Source organism: Capra hircus, chromosome 16 (assembly GCF_001704415.2).
Source record: "Capra hircus breed San Clemente chromosome 16, ASM170441v1, whole genome shotgun sequence".
In the NCBI taxonomy this organism is placed as follows: Eukaryota; Metazoa; Chordata; class Mammalia; order Artiodactyla; family Bovidae; genus Capra; species Capra hircus.
Window position 1 is genome coordinate 63,567,898 of NC_030823.1, and position 21,315 is coordinate 63,589,212.

General features: G+C 44.7%; 1 protein-coding gene across 2 annotated transcripts in view; it reads left to right on the forward strand.

Annotated features, from left to right (window-relative positions):
- RGL1 (ral guanine nucleotide dissociation stimulator like 1) overlaps nt 1-19,781 on the forward strand; it is a 171,307-nt gene extending 151,526 nt beyond the window's left edge. For both annotated transcript variants that reach the window (XM_018060704.1, XM_013970370.2), the window contains exons 15-18: nt 4,401-4,587; nt 8,309-8,563; nt 14,344-14,458; nt 17,287-19,781. In XM_018060704.1, coding sequence (XP_017916193.1) covers nt 4,401-4,587; nt 8,309-8,563; nt 14,344-14,458; nt 17,287-17,474 — 745 coding nt within the window. In that variant the 3' untranslated portion in view covers nt 17,475-19,781. The remainder of the gene's footprint in view (nt 1-4,400; nt 4,588-8,308; nt 8,564-14,343; nt 14,459-17,286) is intronic.

The following is a 21,315-nucleotide window of genomic DNA, read 5'->3' on the forward strand; positions in this document are numbered from 1 at the left end:
GTCCCATCAGAGTGGGAGAGGGGGAGGATATCCAACAAAGTTCCCCTACGCCCGTTCACTCACTTGTTAAATCATTAATCTGTCCATCACGACTTCAGTACATTTCCTAGATCCATTCTTCCCCACTGTTCTCTCTGGCCTGAACCACCATCATCCCCTGCCTGGACCACACTCCAGCAAGACCCTTACTGACTTCTGACCCCACCCTTGCTCCAACAGTTCTATTTTCCACCCAGTAGTCTGGTAGTGTGTTCAAATGTACCCCAGATTGTATCACTTCCTTGCTTTAAAAGTCTACTGGTCTTGTTTTAAGGTGGCACCCGAATTCCTTATCCTGTTTCACTAGGCCCAGCGTGATCTTCCCCAGTCTTCTTGCCACCTTTCTCTGTCTGGAATCCCCCTTGTTCACCACGATCCAGCCCCACCCACCCCCCAGCCCTCCTTTAACCTCCCCAGGCTCCGTGCACACTAGATGCACCAGGTGTTTGCACTAGATGTCCCCGTGACCTGGCACATGTTCTCTCCGGACTCGCTCCTTCAGATGTTGGCACAAGCATTACCTCCTTAAAGAGCATCTTGTCTAATGTTGCCGTCACTCCCAGCCATGCCCGTCATCTCCTCCAGTGGAACGTAAGCCGCCTGAGAGCAGGAACCTTATCCATCATGTTCATGGCTGTTTGTCCAGCTCAGGGCCAGGCGTAGCTAACTTAACAACACCTCGCTCCCTCTCAGTACAATCCAAAGTCTTCACAGTGGCTCTCAAGCCCCTTCAGGGCCTGAAGTGTCATCCCAACCCTGTCCACGTGTCTCACCCCGCCTATCCTCACCTTTCCCCTCTCTGTGCATTGCAGTACCCCCTGCCCAGGCCGCCCTGAGCTCACTAAGCACACCCATTTTCATTTGCTGTTTCTTCTGCCTAGAACACTGTTCCCCAGATAGCAAATGGCTCAGTCCCTCACTTACTCCAAATCTTTGTTGAAATGAGCCTTCCCTGACCACCTTATATAAAACTGTTACCTGCCCTTGGCACCCTCTCTCATCCTCACCCACTATGAATTTCTCCACTGCATTTACCTCCAGTTGACATGCTGTATTTGGATGTATCTATTTATTAAATGGAAGGCAAACTCTATGACGGCAGATATTTATGTCTGTTTTTGGTTCATTGTTAACCCTGGAAATTGGTGTCCCATACATAGTAGGTGAACAATACATGTTTATTGAATGAACAGATTGAGTCATGTGCTAACACTATTATGAGAACAATACATGTATTTCTCATCTGATACATAAAATAACCTACTAGGTTCTACTATCATACCAATTTTTTTTTTTTTTTTTGGCTGCACCACGAGGCATGTAGAATTTTAGTTTCCTAACCAGGGATTGAACCTGCACCCGCTGCATTAGAAGCATGGCATCTTAACCACTGGACTGCCAGGGAAGTCCTGATAACCAGTTTTATAAACTGGGAAAATAAGGCACAGACAGGGTGAATAGAATGCTAGTTATTGTCGGATGTGGGCTCAAATCCAAGATTTGGCCTTAGCCAGGGTTAGGACCCTTTAACTATCTGTCTAGTGGAGAAATACTTTCTGGAGGAAGAGGAGAAGGACATAGGAAATAGGAAGTAAGAAGTGGAGGAGGAGGGGATGAGGTAAGGAAGGAAGAAAAGGAGGAAAGAGTGAGGGGGAAGGAAGGGAAGGAAGAGAGACGTCAGTATAATTAGACCCCGTGCTTTGAATGTGGCAAATTTTATGCAAGAGTCTTAAGAGAACCTAGTCCCTGTCTTGAAGTTGATCTCATAGACATTAAACTCTGATAGACATTAGACTAATGAATCTAATGATGGCTACAGAGACTAGTTCAAGGAAGCAAGGATTATCATTTGATTAACAAAGTTGTTCTTCCCTTCTGAAGATGTATACCTGTGTCTGATCCTTTCACTGACACAGTCTGCGTTGGCCAGGAGTTTGGCTCTTCCCCCGACAAAGCCTCAGTAGTGCTTGGAGGTCCAAGAAAGGAAGCGACGTGAAAAATGGGTCAAGAGGTGGTGGGATGGAGTTGAGACAGAGCAAAGATATGCTTTTTAGGTCTTGGAATTTAAGCTTCTAATTCCTTAAATTATTTAATAAAAAAATCAAGCCTATTCTCATTGTTTCTACTCTTGTTATTTTCCATAGAATATGTTCGTCACTCAGTAGTGTCCAACTCTTTGTGACCGCATGGACTGTAGCCCCAGGCTCCTCTGCCCATGGGATTTCCCAGGCAAGAATACTGGAGAGGGTAGCCATTCTCTTCTCCAGGAGACCTTCCTGATACAGTCAGTGCTTATTTGGGTTTGGACCCATCTGCTAGTTTCTTTACATGCCATTCCTTCTTGCATCTCATGCCTTCCTTCCTGTTGTTTATTAATGGTAAATAGTCATTGTCTGAAAAAGTCTTTGTTTTGCCCTCACTCTACCTTGGAGTCATACGGTATAGAGTTTCAAGGATGACGGTTATTTTCATGCAGCACTTCAAAGCTGTTATTCCATATCTTCTGACCTCTGTTGTTGCCTTTGAGATGTCTGGTGTGTGTTTAATTTTTGTTTTTGTGTCTCATGCCCCCTGCCCTGTTGCTTTTAAGAATTTCTTTTGTCTTTAACACACTGCTGTGCAGGTTAAGTGGGGATTTCGTCTCATTTATCCTATTCAGGGTGTTTTTCCTGGATCTGAGGATTCATGTGGTCCATTAGTTGCGGAATCTCTTCAGACTCTTCAGATATGGTGTTTTTCCCATTCTATCATTTGTCTTCTTCTGGGACTCTCCTTACAAACATTGCAGGCATTTCTTCCATTCTCTGTGTCTTTTAACCTCTTTTGTTATTCATGCCTTTATATTTTGATGCTGATCTCTGAGGATTTTCTTCAGACTTGTCATCTAGTTGACAGTTTTTCTTTTCAGTGTCTGTTTAATCCTTCCACTGAGTTTTTAAATTTAAATCACTACCTTTTTGTCAGAGTGCCTTGCTCTTAACCACTGTTGCAGTTTTTCTCATATGTTTGTAATGTTTTTCAACGTATTTGTTTTATAGCTTGACTCGTGGTAGACACTCCAATTATTGAATGAGTGAATGAATGAATGATCAGTTTGTTTCTGACAGTTTTTCTAAAGTTCTCAGGAGTCTAGACTTGCTGTTTTGGGACTGTGGTCCAGTGGTTAAGATTTCACCTTCCACTGCATGGGGTGTGAGTTTGATCCCTGGTCAAAGAGCTAGGATCCCGCATGCCTCGAGGCCAAAAAAAAAAGATCATCTAGACCTTCTGTTTGTATTGCTTCTCTCTTTGGATAGTTTATTTTCTTGTGTGTATATTGTGAGTTCATCTTTATCAGGGAATTCTCTGCAACCTAAGTTGAAGATATATTCCTTCAGAAAGGTTTTTTTTTTTTAATACTAGTTTCTTCAGAAGGATCACTGGCCAGAGAGTTCCTAGTTCTTAGATTAGCTAAGTAGCAAATCTGAATGAGGTGCTGGCTAAAATCACATATGATTTAGGGGAGAGATTTTTCTCCTACCTAAGCTCAGGCCAACAGATAAATTTTCCTGCTGTCTTCCTATGTCAGTAGGAAGATGTTTTTTTTTTTTAGCCCATCTTATTACTAAGGGTATAGATGGCCCATTGAGGATCCTGGCTCTGTATAAAGGATGTCAGTACTAACTCTCTACCTCACATAAACAGAAGCCCTCATCTTTGGACCTTGTGTACGTGTTAGAAGCCATGTGCTGAGTTTGCCACGATTGGCACCTCCCACTCCCCATCCAGAGCAGCTGCAGAGTTAGCTTGCACGTTCTGGTTTTCAGTTCCCTTTTCGTTTCTAGCCTGCAGGGATTTTCCTTACTGTCTTGTAAGCCCAACTTTGAAAAGAATTTGTAATGCTTCTCATCTAGTTGTTTAATGATGAAGGGGTTTAGGTTATTTTAGTTCACGGGATTGTTGGAGAAGAAGTCCTCCTGCTTGGTTTCTTGTCCAGCACAGGGCCAGCCTTCTTTTTTAGCCTCTTGGAGTTCATTTTATGGTGGGAAGTGATAGGAGTATGGCCACAGTACTTTGATCCTGCCAAAGTGGTCCAGGAACTCTCAAAGAATGGAGAACGATTGGCCCAGGAAGACCTCAGATTAATAAGGTCCTTCCTCCAGCTAAGCAATGTGTGTCCTTTGAGGTTAGAAATAACCTGTTGGGACAAGATGTTTACGGCAATCTATTAGAAACTGGGCAGCAAATCTTTTCCTAAGATAATAATGACAGGGCACACAAAACTGAGAAGACATCAAGGACTTATTAACACAAAAATACTTGCTTAATCATGGATTCCAGATTTTTACAAGCCCGAACGCCTGGCGTTATGTTTTCTGCAGACTGTTTCTGGGGTCAGACATTATCACCAGTAGCACTCCCACCAAAGAGCAGCCCAAGTCCACCACCAGTGGGAGCTCTGGTGAGAGCATGGACTCCGTCAGCGTGTCATCCTGCGAGTCAAACCACTCAGAAGTGGAGGAAGGCTCCATCACTCCCATGGACACACCCGATGAGCCTCAAAAAAAGGTATATCCTTAACCCTTTTCCATAATTCCTGACCTAGCGTTTGCCACATGAGGAATGTCTGTTTTCTGGTTGATCTCGCTAGAGGATTTTGCAAGTCATGTTTTGAACTAGGTGTTATAAGCAGAGTTCAGTCCAGGGACTCATTCCTTATTATAAAAAGTGTCCAGAAGTGATAAGGCTGTTGGTTCCTTCACTGAGCCTTTGAAACATCATTCCACACTCACATCCAGAGGCAGCTGAAGGACTGTGACTTGTAACGTGAACTACCCTTTATTTGGGAGATGGAGAATTGTCTTCAAAGGAGTGAAAAGTCAAGAGCCAGAGATTGTCAGTTTCTTGGTGTCATACCTCGTCTCAGGCAGGCTTGTCCCTTAGTAGTGCTGCAGAGAAAACCAGTCCAGACTCGGTGCCCTCAAGCAGCAGCTGTTCTCTGTCCTGCGTTTGCAGGCTGCTTGGTTTGGCTTGGGCTTGGTCATGATTTGGCCCAGGTCTTCTCTGCCTGCCTCTTGTGGTTTTTGGAGTCACCCCGGGCCTGCTCTTAGCGTGCTAAATTGGATGAGCCAACGGGGCATTGCACGTGCCGAACAAGCCTCCGCATGGGCTCTGTCTACCAATATTTATTTTCCAAAGCAAAGTTGTGTGGCCCAATCCCACGTAAATAAATGAGGTGGGGAACTGTACTCCACTTCCAGTGGGAGGAAGTGTGGAGTCACAGGACATGGGAGCAGGGGAGGGTGAGGAATGGGTAACAAGGATACAATCTGCCGTGTCCCCCAAAAGGGAGAGTGATGAGAGGTGATAAAGGAGTTCTCAGGGAGAGTCTTCATGTCCGTGGCTTAGAAATAAGTGAAAAGAAAACAAAAAGTCCACATGCATCTCCTATACACACCTGCTTCAGTCTGTTGATCAAGGAGCTAGGATGAGAGATGTCAACTTTGACGTGACTAGAACTTGCACCATTTGGGGGAGGATCTTGCCTGGCTAGACTTGCCATGTAAGTGACTACTGGCCCCTTAGCTTATGCTGAGACCAGTGAGGTAGAGTGTTGGTCGCAGTCTCTTCGTTTTGGTTAGATTTGCCGTTCTGTAAGGGGGCGTGTGTGCCGCTTCACATTGTGTTATAAGCACCAGCTGCAAATTGGAAACCCTCGGATGACCTTGTCACTAAAGTAGTCAATCCAGGAAGGGCTCATTAGGCCTGAGATGACTCAGATGCTGCCCCAGTGGGATTTCTCACCTTCCTGTTCTGAAATCTGGAGACACATCTTTAATGCTCCAAATATTGAAGGAAAGCTCTGCAAACACCCACGGACTGGCTGTTCTCTCAGGCATGTCTCCCTAACCAGGGCTGGAGTCATCCTTCACGACTTGACATTCAGCACTGAATCTGTCGGAAATCTGGGGTGAAGTGTCATCACTCACCTTGTGACAGGTTCTTGGACTTTGTAGGCCCTGTTTCCGATGGACTTCGATGATGGACGTTGTGCAGCAGTGACAGCTATTGCCCCCATTGCTGTGGGGTTTTTCCCTGTGCAGGAAGGACACGGAATCACACTTGTATCTGTTGGTGCCGTGGACGTACCCGCAGGTCCTGGTCATCCCTTTAAAACTGTGCAGAAGCCCAGCGTGCGTCCTGTGCACCCCCCTTGCCGTGTTCTTTTTGTCTGCTCCCGTACACGCTGGCTCTTTATAATTTCTTGTACAAGTCATGAATTTTAATTCTTTGGCTGAACCTTTCTCAGAGTCACAGATTTCTCTAGGTTTAAAAATGAGTAATTGAATGGGATGCCAAGTAATTGCTGGGCTGCAGAAGCCTAGGATGTTAACCGGAAAGGCCTCAGTTCTGCTCAGGGCTTGGCTGGCCCGGGAGGCCTCCGTGGCTCCTCCCGACCCTGAGGTCCGGCAGCCCTCCACACCCTGCCTTTCCCGTTGGCTACACTGTGAGGTCACTCTTTTGAGTAAAGTGTAATTTACATTCCTTCATCTTGGTTCCCCTGATTATGATTTCTAAACATTCACTTCACATTTGCTCCACATGAGTTAGATTCCCAGGAAGAATTTGGGCTCATGAGCTGGTCTGTTTCATGGTGCTATAACCCAGGCATCTTCAAGGCTGTATCTTGAATATAAATATCTTTAAAATCATGAAAAAAATCTAACAAAGGAAAAAAAATTTATGTGGAGGAAAGGGAAGGGGGAAAAACTGAACCAGTAATTGGAAAATGGACCCTCTTCGCTACTGTGTGGTACACCTACAAGCAAAGTCAGGCTGTTAAATTATTCACCACCAGTTAGTCCTTGAATTGAGCCACTAAGGTAATTCACTTGGGAAGCTACGGGAAAAAAATAAGAAGCCATATTATGATAGCGCTTCAGTTAGACTTCTGCATACCAGAGTTGTCACATCAGCTGACTGGCTCTAATTAAACTGGTGATGCAGTTGAATTTAATATACGGTTATGCAATAGGAAAAAGCTCATAGGAAATAAAATAGAGTAGACTTCAGTTTACTTGGAGGCCAGATAATCAGAAAACTACATTTCTGTACTTTGTTTCCATGGGAGGGTAGGTGGGTATAAAAGAAATTAGTAAGTGTTCTACTTTTTAAATGACCTCCAGATTCTTACTGGATTAATGTGGTATAATTTCGCTTAGCTCACTGAGAAATTATTTGTAATTTTCTATAATAAGAATTGATATTTTAAATGATTCAATTAGTGATTTTTTTTTTTTAATTTGGAGGGGGAATACCACCTAATGAGTTAGGGACCTTTAACTCTAGTATATCATTCCTTAATTAGTCTTAATATGCAACATGAAAATGTGTACAGTTGGTTCTAGAAACAAATGTGGTTAAGGGTAGGCTGTGTTCCCTTGGGCAAGTCACTCTGTTTCTCTGAGTCAATTTCTCTCATATTTATAATGCTCTGAATTTTGTTCTTGAGATAAGACATCCGGAAGCTCATCACAGATCTCCCAGTGCTGAGCATCCCTGAGCCTGGCCTACTGTGTTCTTTCATCTTATCATGGACTGTAGCCGGGGCCTTGGTTCCGCCCTTGCTGGGTGAGCCTGGCCGTGGGAGCCAGGAGTCTTGAGCCACGTCCTGATGGTGCTGTCAACACCTGTGGCCTCAGGTTCCTCAGCAGCAGAAAGAGAGTGGGGCCAGGCAGTCTCCAGGGCCCTTTCCAGGGCTAATGTTCCATGCAGAGCTGGATAATCTGTGGTCCTTATCTTAGAAATGTCTAAAAACACAAGCCATTTCTCTCCTGCTCTGAAAGCCAATGGTGAAGTAGAATCACAGTAGGAATGATATCTGTGGGCAGGTCAAACATTCTTCTTGCTCAAGGCAGGAGGATTGGGCTTTCCTCCTGCTCTGTAATCTTCCGGCTTCTTTGGGGAGTCAATGTTGCTTCTAGTTTCTGGTATCTGCTGCCATCTGCTGGTTAACCTCCTTCAGAGCAGCTAAAAGCTCCTCAGGGAATGAAAGGACCGCCTTGCCTCCCAGGATGCAGAGTGATTCTGCCCTGGGTTCTGAATCATTGACAGGCCTCTGCCATGGGAGTGCTTTCATCAGAGATGAGTTGCATGTGTGCTGTGGGCTGTTGTAGAGCAAATAACTGAAGTTTATTAGTCTCGACATTGAACTCTGCTTTGCAACTTAGCGCACTGTTGGCCAAGGTTCTAACAGTTCAGTTTCCTTCTGGGGTGTTTACTCTTCCAGCTCTCCGAGTCCTCCTCCTCTTGTTCCTCCATCCACTCCATGGACACAGCTTCCTCAGGGATGTCGTCCTTGATGAACCCCCTCTCCTCCCCTCCGTCCTGCAACAACAACCCGAAAATCCACAAGCGCTCTGTCTCTGTGACATCCATTACCTCGACAGTGCTGCCCCCCGTTTACAACCAGCAGAACGAAGACACCTGCATAATCCGCATCAGCATAGAGGACAACAATGGCAACATGTACAAGAGCATCATGGTAAGGCTTGCAGACCACCAGCGCTGAGTACTCACCTGCCATGTCAGCATACGCATGTGCATTCGTGCCAAACGAATATGTGCCACATGAATCAATGCCAGAGTCTCCCCGGATATAGGCTAATAGTATGTTCTTTAAACTTTGTATTTTATATCGAAGTATATAGCCAGTTAACAATGTTGTAATAGTTTCAGGTGCACAGCAAAGCGATTCAGTTATGCATACACATGTATCTGTTCTTTTTCAAATTCCTTTCCCATTTAGGTTGTTACAGAATATTGAGCGGAGTTCCATGTGCTGTAAAGTAGGTCCTTTTTGGTTATCCATTTGACATATAGCAGTGTGTACATGTTCCTCCCAAACTCCCTAACTATCCCTTTCCCCCACCCTTCCCCACTGGTAACCATAAGTTCCTTCTCTAAGTCTGTGAGTCTGTTTCTGTTTTGTAAATAAGATCATTTGCATCATTTCTTTTTAGACTCTGCCTATAAGGGATATCATATGATATGCTTCTTTCTCTGTTTGACTTGCTTCACTCAGCATGACAATCTCTAGGCCCATTGATGTTGCTACAAATGGCATTATCTCATTCTTTTTTAATGGCTGAGCAATATTCCATTGTATATATGGACCACATCTTCCTTATCCATTCCTCTGTCGATGGACAGGTTGCTTCCACATCTTGGCTTAGACTAATAACATGTTTATATGAAAAGTGTATATAAGATACAGTTTTTTTATGTCTTAAAAGTTGCTAAGCCTTATTCATCCAAGTCATTGTCACCTTCTTCAAAATTCTCAGTTGGGGTGACTATATAAATGTATCCCAGGGAGGACGCAACTGCTGCACACCTCCTTGGACGTCTTCCCAGGGACTTACGTGTCCACATGTCCAATTGAATTGCCATGCATCCTTAGCAACATCCTTGGTGGTAGCAGTTTTCTCCTCTAGTCACTTGGAGTCACATACAGTAGAAGTGGATGATCAAGCTGGATGTATAGTTTGTGTACACAAGGAACTATACTTACAAATAAGTGAGACTGGCCTTTTTGAGCCTCTTGTAAAAATGGTGTGTTTCTGAGCATAGTCCCTAAAATGTGTTTTAAATAGTGGCAGTCTTTTTGGATTACGAACCATGCCTCTCCTGGTAGTACCCTTGGGTATGTAAGGTCTGGTGTGTTTATTACAAGAGCAGACTCCTTATCTTAAAGGACATAATGTATTAAAGAGCAGACTTTCTCCACCTGAAACTGATACAGTAGTGTCATTCAAATGAAAGAAAAGCAGACTCCCTGTAGTAAAATCACACAGCGACTCCTGTATCTCTCCCCAGCTTCATCACTTGCCTTCTTTGAGGGCACACTGAGCTCAGCTCTGAATATGACATAAATGATCTGGAGGCACTGTCTTTGAACATCTAAAGAAAAGCTTTACTAAAGCAATCACTGAATCAATAAAATGTTTCACAACCATTCAGTTCAGTTCAGTTGCTCAGTCGTGTCCGACTCTTTGCAACCCCATGAATCGCAGCACGCCAGGCCTCCCTGTCCATCACCAACTCCTGGAGTTCACTCAGATTCACGTCCATCAAGTCAGTGATGCTATCCATCCATCTCATCCTCTGTCATCCCCTTTTCCTTCTGCCCCCAATCCCTCCCAGCATCAAAGTCTTTTCCAATGAGTCAACGCTTCGCATGAGGTGGCCAAAGTACTGGAGTTTCAGCTTTATCATCATTCCTTCCAAAGAAATCCCAGGGCTGATCTTCTTCAGAATGGACTGGTTGGATCTCCTTGCAGTCCGAGGGACTCTCAAGAGTCTTCTCCAACACCACAGTTCAAAAGAATCAATTCTTCGGTGCTCAGCCTTCACAGTCCAACTCTCACATCCATATATGACCACAGGAAAAACCATAGCCTTGACTAGACAGACCTTAGTCGGCAAAGTAATATCTCTGCTTTTGAATATACTATCTAGGTTGGTCATAACTTTTCTTCCAAGGAGTAAGAGTCTTTTAATCTCATGGCTGCGATCACCATCTGCAGTGATTTTGGAGCTCAAAAAATAAAGTCTGACACTGTTTCCACTGTTTCCCCATTTATTTCCCATGAAGCGATGGGACCGGATGCCATGATCTTCGTTTTCTGAATGTTGAGCTTTAAGCCAGCTTTTTCACTCTCCTCTTTCACTTTCATCAAGGGGCTTTTTAGTTCCTCTTCACTTTCTGCCGTGGTGTCATCTGCATATCTGAGGTTATTGATATTTCTCCTGGCAATCTTGATTCCAGCTTGTGCTTCTTCCAGTCCAGCGTTTCTCAGTCATGACCATTAGTTGTGTACTAGTCACTGGACCAGGCTTTGGAAGTAGGGAGACCAATGATACATTTCTGTCTTTGAGGAATTTATAATCAAAAAGGAGATTGTAAAGCATTTTTCAAAACATATTAAATATTCTAATAGAGGTCCAATCAGATTTTCACAGGGCCTATGGGGCCACACGAAGGCATTTGCGTTGATCCTGCAGGCAGTCGAGTCTTATCGAAGGCTTTTAATGTAGCAGTCAGATTTGCTCGTTAGAGAAGTAACTGGCATTGCAGAGACCTCATGCTGGAACACAGGCAGGCAGATTAGAGATGAGGGAGCAGATTAGAAGCTGCTATCATATTCCATGTAGAAGGTGATAAGGGTTTGAGAGATGGTCATGTGGCTGGAGATGATACAGATTTTTGAAAGCTTTTGTAAGTTAGAATTGTAGGATCTATTCATTTAGTTATCAACTTTTTGGTTCCTTTTGTGGGGCAGTGGAAGAGGGAGATTAAGGTAGCTGGATGGTGGTGGTCCCGTCAAGTGTGATATAACTGCTGGAGGAGGAGATTTGGGTGCACTTACATTGGAGGTCACTGCAGGACATCCAGATGGCGTGGCCTTCCTGGTAGATGGTCAGAAACACAGGCTGGTGCAAGGCCGGTGCTGGGGTCCAGCACTAGGGGTCGTCCAGCCCCACGGGGTGGCCGTGGTCTTGCAGGGGAGGAGGGAAGGCTGAGACGGAACGTGCATGGTGGTGACAGAGGGGCTGATAAGGGAGTGTCGGGGCGGAAGGGGCGCCACCAGGCAGCCAAGGGCATCAGTTACTGTTGTATTTTCAGGGTAGTTTATTCACATGGCTTCTCTCACATGCCATCCAGGGAAGTAAGTGCCAGCTGCGTAACCACAGTGTCTCTGCACTGAAAGGAGCCGAGAACTGAACACACAGACACAGTTAACGTGGATGAGTCTCTAAAACACCCTGTTGAGCCAGAGAAATCAGATATACTGCATCCTGCAAGGGGTCTGATCTTTCAAAAACAGGCCTGGCTTGGAGCATTAGAAAACTAACCTCAGGGAAGGGCGCAGGGAATGTTTTGGGTTCCTGTATAAGGTGTGTGAAGGTGACATCCAGGCACCGTTCAGTATTGTAACCACCAGCCATGTTTGGCGGGTGAAGGTTTGAAAAGGGCAGAGTCCAAATTGAGATATGCTATGAGTGTGAAATGCACCCAGATTTTGAAGACTTGGTACAAAAAAAAAGAATGAGGATGTAAAATATCTTACTAGCAATTTCATTTTGATTATATGCTGATATAATATTTGGGATATGTTGGATTAAATAAAATATTAAAATTAATTCCCTTTTTGAAAATAATTCAAATGTAGCCACTAGATATTTAAAATTGCAAATGAGGCTCGTATAGTATGTATCTATGGGGTGGTGCTGGTTTAGTATATCGGTGTAGGGCCTTGTGGCTGAACCCAGTGCTATCCGTGATGATCAGTTCTCCTGTAGCTTTTATGGTACAAAGTAACAAACCCTCAAGGAAAGCCTTTGGCCATCCCATCCGTATGGACACACCTGAGGAGGTTTAAGATAAAGAAAATAAGGGTAGCCTGGCTTTCTCCCTAAGTAGGTTCAAAGTTGACTGCTGAACCTAACATTAACCATGAAAGTGAAAAATAAAAGTGTTAGTTGCTCAGTCATGTCTGATGCTTTGTGACCACATGGACTGTAGCCCACCAGGCTCCTCTGTCCATGGAATTCTCTAGGCAAGAATACTGGAGCGGGTCGCCATTCCTCTTCTCCGGGGCTTCATCCCGGCTCAGGGATTGAACCAGGGGCTCCTGCATTGCGGGCAGATTCTTTAATAAGGATGTGCCAGATGTTCTGTGATACACACTTGAGCAGGGTCTTTGTCACTTACAGGGACCCCATTGTAATGCCTGTTATTTATTGTATCACTAATACAGCTCCTTCTCCAGACCAGAGAGGGGCCCATGGGCCCAACATCCTTGGGCTCACAATGACAGTTTTTTGGAGGAAATCAGACTTCTTCTCTTTTTGGCTCTCTCTCCTCATGCCTCCTGGGGAGAGCAGCTTTTATTTCTAAGTAAGAAAAATCTGTGTTTTCTCTTGCTTTCTTTCAAATGCAAAGAAATCAGCCAAGGGATAATACGAAAGTCAGCACTCCCTTCTCCTGTTTCTCTGAGCACCCTGGAAACAGCTGACTGATGGGCAGAGATGAAGGGGAGACTTGGGCTGAGAGAAGCTTTTACTTGTACTTTGAAAAATGTTAGATTTATTGTTTGTAAACACTCAGAAGCTAATTTTTAATTGAAGCAAAGTTTACATACAATTACATAGATCTGAAGTGTTCTAGTCTTTGGATTTTTATAAGTATAATATATATATATTTATTTAACTACCATATGTGTGTGTATATATATGTTTATATATGTATGTAACCACCATCTATCTATCTATATATATGTAGCTGTCATATATATGTATTTATTTATGTAACCACTATATAATGTATGTATATGGTTATATATATGTATATGTAACCACCACTGCAAGTCTAGATAAATAACATTTTTCATCTACTCATCCCTTCTTCATTCCCGAATTCCCCTCCAATCCTGCTTTAAGCTTAGTTGAATATGAGTTGAGCTAAAGTTAGCTTTCTAACCCCACAGGTTAACTTGGCCTGTTTGGTGAGAGCAGACTCCTGCGGCGTTGTCTTCTGTGTCTCCTTCCTCTGGCTGTCCAAGACGGGTGTGGGATTCATCCCACTGTTGTGTGTTTCAGTTCCCTTTAGCTGTTACGTCATGCGTTACATCATGCTCTGTCGTGAACACACAGCACTATCTTTATGTTCCCCTGTTCTCTTGTCAATGGAGATTCAGGATGTTTTCAGTTTGGGGCTGTTATGACTAAATCTGCTGTGAAAGTTTGTACAGAAGTCCTTTTGTGGACACACTCTTCCATTCCTCTTGGTAAATATCTAGAGGTGGGCTTCCTGGGTTGTGGAGTCACTTGTGCTTTTTGCAATGGTCAGTGTATGGAACCGTGGCCATTTCTAACCCACAGGTTGTCACCGGTGCTCAACAGGTGAGGGTAACCTTGGCCCAGGACTGAAAACACTGTGTGTTCCCCACAATTCCCTCGTACACATTCTTCCATTGGAGCCTCCGCTGGAAGTGGCAAGGCACCCTGGGCTGCCTCTCCTGTTTGAATGGGGGAAGACATGGTGGCTCTGCGAGAGGAGCTAATGGGGAGAGTTGGTGGCCCGTCCTCTGAGGGTAGAGCCGGGACTGAAATCCAGGAGGGCTGGCTCCTGGTCCTCGCTCATTTCGCTGGGCCATTTCTCCTGGGAAGGCACAAGACAGCAAGAAGAAGAAGGTCAGGAAAACCCTTCCAGGAAACACAAAGTTAAATGCTTTATACACCCTTTCATTGGCTTTCCAGTTGACGAGCCAGGATAAAACTCCCGCCGTGATCCAGAGGGCGATGCTGAAGCACAATCTGGACTCAGACCCGGCCGAGGAGTACGAGCTGGTGCAGGTCATCTCGGAGGACAAAGGTAGGCACGTGTTCCGCTTCAAACCAGGTCTCCCCCGTGTAAGAAGACCCTAGTGGATACAGTGTCTATTTTAAATGGAACCAAGTTGGGGCGGATGGGTATTTTTATTTACTTACTTATATAATTAATTGTTTGTTAATTGTCATTGGAGTAGAGTTGCTTTACAATGTTTTATTAGTTTCTGCTCTACAACAAAGTGAATCAGCTATATGTATACCTATATCCTCTCTTTTCCAAGTGGGGGTTTTGAATTGCCCTGGAGTGGCGTTGTGTGGGGAACCATGCCATCACCTCACTTGTTATTAATTCTCTCAGGCCACCCCCCCTCCACAAACCTTGTTTTTTTCTGCAGTTTTGCTGAGCATGCCTCCTGCCCATTCTCTGTAAATTTCTCGTCAAGCATTCTTGTAGGAAGACGTCCCTCCCTGTGTGGGGTGGGAGTAGGTGGAGCCTGTCTGGTCTTTGCCAGTGGCCGTCTACCTCCGTTACCCAATAATGCGTGTCCAGTTCCTGCAATGACTTCTCATTGTTTCAGTTAACCATTTATGAGAATTCAGCCTTCAGTTGCTCTTGACTCACTTGATCTTCAAGTAGCAAAAGCTTCCGATGCCAGGAGTGTGGAAGGTTCTTGACCTCATGCTTATTGAAGCAAAGAACCAGTGAATATGAAATGCAGCAGTTTGCCGAGGAATCCATTAATTAAAGAAATCTCCTTCATGGAAACTCTGGGTAGATAATCCCCCTGAATGTATCAGTTTGTTAATCTGAATTGGGGTTGTCTTTGTTGAGAGGGCTTCCCTGGTAGCTCAGATGGTAAAGCGTCTGTCTATAATGTGGGAGACCTGGGTTCTATCCCTGGGTCGGGAAGATCCCCTGGAGAAGGCATTGGCAACCCACTCCAGTATCTTGCCTGGAGAATTCCATGGACAGAGGAGCCTGGTAGGCTACAGGCCATGGGGTCGCAAAGAGTCAGACACTACTGAGCGACTTCACTTTCTTTCTTTCTTTCTTTGTTGAGAAGAGGAGGCAAACTGGTAGGTGACTTCTCTATGCCACGGCACATCCGAGAAAGTGACTCGAGCAGAATAAGTCTGCTTTCCAAATGCAGAAGGAACAGCCAGTACTGTTGATTAAGGCCAACCCTGTTTGCTGACTGACCCAACACACTGACCAATGCAGGTGTCTTGTTGTGGGACTGTTCCCCAGCAAGCATTCCCCCTATAAAGGAAAAGAAAGAAACTCTGCAAGATGGGGATTTGCAAAGGGAGCAGCTACTCGTACCCCACTCACCCAAAAAAATCACCCAGGGCTGTCATCTCGGGCCCAGACGAGAGTGGGCCAAATCAGAAAAATAACCTTTTCCAAGCAATGAAAAGCCACAGCCTCAGAGAAAACTGTTTTCCCACTGTCTCTTGGAAGTTTTCTCATTTATCCAGCTGAGCCCGAGGTTGTGGGGAAAACCTTTCTCAGTTATATCTTTTAGTGTAGTTACTGTTAAAACCTAAGCCTACAAAGCAGTCTCTTGGGTTTTACCACCCACATTACCCCCAAGCCAATGCAAGGCGAGACCCAGTGGGTCTGAAGATCCAGGAGTCCCGAAGCACAGCTGGGGCCCAGCTTCATTCACCACTGGGTGGTGGCGGGTGGGTGGCTTGACCTCTCTGGACCTTGGTCTGTAATTAAACAGAGACAGTACCCTACTGGCCCCTCATGCATCATGGGGAGATGGTGGCAGGAAATAATGTACCCGAAAGTGGACAGTATTCGAAATACAGTGTGTGTATATATATAGCTGTGAGGTAAGTTGTTACTGACCTCAGGAATATGTGGGCAAGAGACTGGGGACACTTGTGCACAATGTAGCAGAGTCCCTCAGAACCTGATTGCATCAGTCTTGGCAGTAGAATCTCAGTGTTTGAGTTAATGTTAGTTTGACTTACTCCAGTTCTGCAATCACATACCTCGCCTAGCTGCCTCCCTTACTCCACAAAGCTAGTTTCGCACATTTTACCTCTTTAATTCCCTCTTGATTTTTAAAGATATCCCTTACCCCTGAGTGCTAAAGAGTGTATACCTTCTTTTTAAATTAAAAATGAATTTAAATCACTTTGCTCGATAACTTCATATTATCCTTGGAGCAGTCCTTGTTCAGAAATTACAGTTATCTAGTTGGGACTCATTGAAACAGAGAGTTGTTTAAGTTTTAACAGATATGGCCTATCTTGTCTGGTTTCCCTTTAACATTAAAATGCAAGCCCTTAATGAAGCAAGCTCTCAAGTGGTATAAAATACTGACTTGGTTTGGGATTAATTTAAAAATGTTTTGATGTTCCAAGTCAAGATTTCTGGAAAGTGCTTTAGATTTTCTGCCTTTTTCTCCATGTCATTGGATTCACTTAGTCTCTGAGAAAAATTTCATATTGGGTAGAAAGTGAACCACAGAAGGCTGGAAACCCCGGGCTCTGCTCCCAGTCCTGCCGTTGACTAGCTGTGCACCCAGCAATGTCTCTTAACTCCTCCAGGCTTCCGTTTCCTACTCTATGTCCTTCCAGCTAAAACATCCTGCATTTGAGCATTTTGTTCATGGCTTGAATTTCCAAGATTGGATTCACACTTAAGTTTTTTAAATTGGGATTGGGAAACGGTTGGAACCAATTTGGTGTGACTGAGTGGTGGTCGTTTCCAGCTCCGTTCACATTCCAGGAACAAACGGCTATAATTCCAGCCATGAGTCTGGGCAAAATTTCCATCTGCCACGGTCAGCACTGGGCTGACCTGCACAAGCTGACCACCTTCTCTTCCCTCCTCTCTCTCTTTTTTTTTTTTAGAACTCGTGATCCCAGACTCGGCAAACGTCTTCTATGCCATGAACAGCCAAGTGAACTTTGACTTCATCTTACGCAAAAAGAACTCTGTGGAAGAGCAAGTAAAAATGCGTAGCCGGACCAGCCTGACGTTGCCCAGGACAGCTAAACGGGGCTGCTGGAGCAACAGACACAGCAAAATCACCCTCTGAAGGCAGAGACCCGGGGCCCCTCGCTCGCCAAAGGCAGGGTGGGGCTGAGAATAGGCCATCGTGATCGCAGCTACCACTCAGTGTTAGAGGGTCGTTGGTGAAGTGGACTGAGGTTTGTTGAGCAACTCTGGTGTGCAGGGCACTACGGTGGGCATCGTGGGGAAATCGGAGATGAGCTTGACACAGGAAGGATGACGGACTCACTGATTCTCTTTGACCCGAGATTGAAATGCAAAATTATCTGCATTTATAAGTCTATATGTATGTACACATATGTGGTATGTGTGTGTGTATATATATAAATATGAGGGACTTATGGGATATTCTGGACTACGGGAAAACAAATTTGCACAATGGCCTGGGAAGTCGAGGTCACTTTACAGGGAAACAAGGAACTGAGCGCCTCGTCTCACACCTCCCAAGTAGATGGAATCAACCCGAGGATTACAGAGTGTCCTTTGTGCCAGTATTATAAGAAGTCCAAACTATTTTTATAAAGGGAGAGGATTACTTTCTCAATCAAGTGCCACCAGAAAAGAACCACTGTAGAGGTGGGAACTGCCACAGGCTGAATGAAAGGCCACGTCAGACAGGGTTTGGATGAGCCAGTGGCTTTGACCTTTGCTTGCATCGGCCAATGCATCGGCTACCCCAGGGAGGGCGAGGAGCAGCTTCGGAGGCCCCTCTGAGCCACTGAACCCGCCGTCATGACGCCTCTGGAGGCAACGCAAGCCCATTTTGATTTCTGGTAACTGCATCGTGTGTCTCCCCTCCCCTAAAGAACATATCACAAGCATTTCTTGCACACGTAGCCATGTTCTTTGGTAACTTATCAGCCAGAAAAGAAAGCTCAGCAGGATGATGACTCACTTGGACTCTGATCCGTCTCAGAATGCCACTGCTTCACTGTTTTTTTCTGATTGCCTTCTGCATGTGAAACCATATGTCTGCAGGCTTTCGCCGTCTGGATCGTAGCACCTCTATATATTAACGTGCAATTTGTTCCTCAGGTGTAGAAATTCCTACTGCGGTTGACTACGTCTGATCATTTTGAGACCTGTGAAAGATTTCTGAACAGCCGTCGCTCTGTGAATAGCCCCCTGGAGATGTTCCCAACTGAGAGCAGTGTCCTATTTTTCCTGACGTTTGCAACCTTCCTCTGCCTAGTCGTGGGGACAGAAATGGGGCTTTGCATACTATCCAGACCATTTCTAGCAGGGTACACACATTCTTCCAGATGGAATCATTAGCTTTTCCTTTCAGGTTCCCACCCTCTATACCAGTGTCACTGTTAGTGACACTTCTGTCTCCAGTAGCACCGTGCTCCTCTCCGTTCCAAATCTGAGCTGTGCTGGGGTTTGAGCTATAAAGCCATACTATGTGGGATGTTGACATGTGTAAGAAGCAGCACTTTCAGAATGTTGTCCTTTTTAAGAAAAAAAAAAAAATCCTCAATACCAGTTTTTATTCCAAAAATAAAGAACAGACCCAAATAAGAAGTGCAGATTGTAATGCAGAGCTTTTTCTTTTTTTTCTTCACCATCCCACCCCCACACACACACGTCCCAACCCCCCCCACAACTCCCCACCCCCCTGTCCTGTAAAGACAGCTCCCAAAGGTTATGTGTGACTCATGTTCTGTAAATAGTCATTTGAAATCTTCAAGAAACACCAGGGAAAGTCTAGAGATTTGTGCCCTTGGACCAAAGAATGAGAATGAGCCAGGAAGGCCTCAGATTTCCTGTAGGTCTTTCTAGGTCAGACTGTACATTGTAAAGACGGACTGGTTTCAGCTAGTTGAAAGGCATTTTTTTTTTTTTTTTTTCTATTTGCGACGCCGGTCTGATTTGTGCTTCTGTGCATAGAGGAGGGATGGCCAGGGTGCTAGACATCATGGAGATTGAGGGAAATGTATCCTCAGCCTGAATTTCTTGGCTTGAAGGTAAAAAAAAAAATGTAGAATTGTCAGCCTGGTTTAGAGTGCAGCTCCCAAGACTTCCAAGTTATGCCCATGTGCTCGCCTTGTGTATTTATACTGTATATGTAGAGTCTAGATTTATATACTGCAATGTAATATATATATATATATATATTCCTTTTATAAAAAGACAATGGAAGTTACAAGTAGATAAAACATAGCTTCATTTATTTAATGCCACTTTAAATGTCTTAACTTTGTTTCCTGGTGGACTGCCGGGTAATGCTTTTAGCTGCTGACATGCTTGTCTTTCTGCCTCTCTATCATCTGTTTACCTTTTGGTTAAGTTAATAAACTGATTTGGGACTTGGTTGGCACATGCTGCCGGACTCAAAGGGATTGTATCTGGAGTGTTAACCTGGTGGATCTGGGTTTCAGATGTGTCAGTAAGCATTTTGGGAGCCCACGCTGGTCCGGCTCGAGGGAGCAGAGGGAGAGCCAGAGGGCCAGTTAGGAAGGGTCCTCGCCATCGTCAAGCATCATTTGCGTTCCGAGGCAAGAATGACATCGTAGGAAATCGCTGTCAGATGCGACGGCTTGCTGGAGGGCATCCTTAGGGGTAGTTTGGCTGGGGACACTGTATAAAATCAAACTTAGGATCCAAGGTAGGACTTTGCCTTCTTTCCAGCAGCCTTTCCTGAGTCTCCAGTTGCTACCATCGGCACAGTTCTTGAAACCATCCTTGGTGCTCCAGAAGCCGGGAGGGCCTCTCTGGAGGGAAGGAGGAAGGTCTTCCCAAAATTCAGTCAGATCTGGGTGAGCTTCATTCAACAAATGCCCATTGGCATTCCATCATATCATTCCCTAAGAAACGGATTCCTAAAGAGATCCAGATTAGCAAGTTTTCTGGGTCCCTGTGGGATATAGGAGAGAGTCAAGTAGGAGTTATAATAATTGATAATATGGGCAAGAAAAGGGGGCTTTCTGTTTCTGGCACTAGGTGACTATATTGTCAAGATTATCTGAGAAAATGGGTTCCCTTGTTTTGTCTCCCTCCAGAAGCAGCTTGGCGACATTTTGCCTGAAGGAATAATGTCTTAAATTTTTCTTCTTTGGAGTCTTTTCAAATTTGCTGTGCAGCACAGGATCATTAGGAAGTATACAGTCTTACTCCATGTCCTGATTTCAGTGGTCTGGAGAAGTTTCGCCAATGCCAACCCTTTTTTTCTATAGAGCTGTTGCAATGGCGCCAATTACCACCTGTATCCACAGTTCCACTCTGAGAAGTTATTTCCATTGTGTTGTGCATGGCTGTTTCCCCTAGGATCTCTATGAAAATGAAATAACTTCTGGAAGGGATGGCTAGGCTAGGCTAAAGTAACAAAGTATGAAATCTCGGTAACTTAGGGTAGTTTAGTTTTCAGCATGTCATAGGTATTGCAAATCGGGCAACTCTCCTTAGTGGCTCAAGGATCCAGGCAGCTTCCATCTTGCAACCTAGTGCCATGGTGTCAGATTTTTTTCCTTCAAAATCACAGCGATGGTGGAGAGAACTCACAACCGTTCCTGACTGCCTTAGTTCAAAGGGACCATGTCACTTCCATTCACAGTCCATTGGCCAGTCAGTGGCCCCAGTCTAAGTGCAGGGGAGGCAGAAAGACGGAGGAGGACACCTGCAGTAGATGAGCATTTCCGTCTCTGCCCAAAGGAGTGCGGTCTTTTCACGAGGGTACACGGCTTGGTTCATTATCCACAGTCACCAAAAAGTGTTTGGAGGAGATGGCAGCAAGGACTTGAGACAGGGGCTGCACAGAGCCAAGAAGTGTTGAAGAAAGAGAGGTGCTCAGAGGAAGAAAAAATATTAAGAGTAATTTACTTTTGTTTAGAATTAGCCTTACAGAATTTTTTTTTTTTAACATGTGG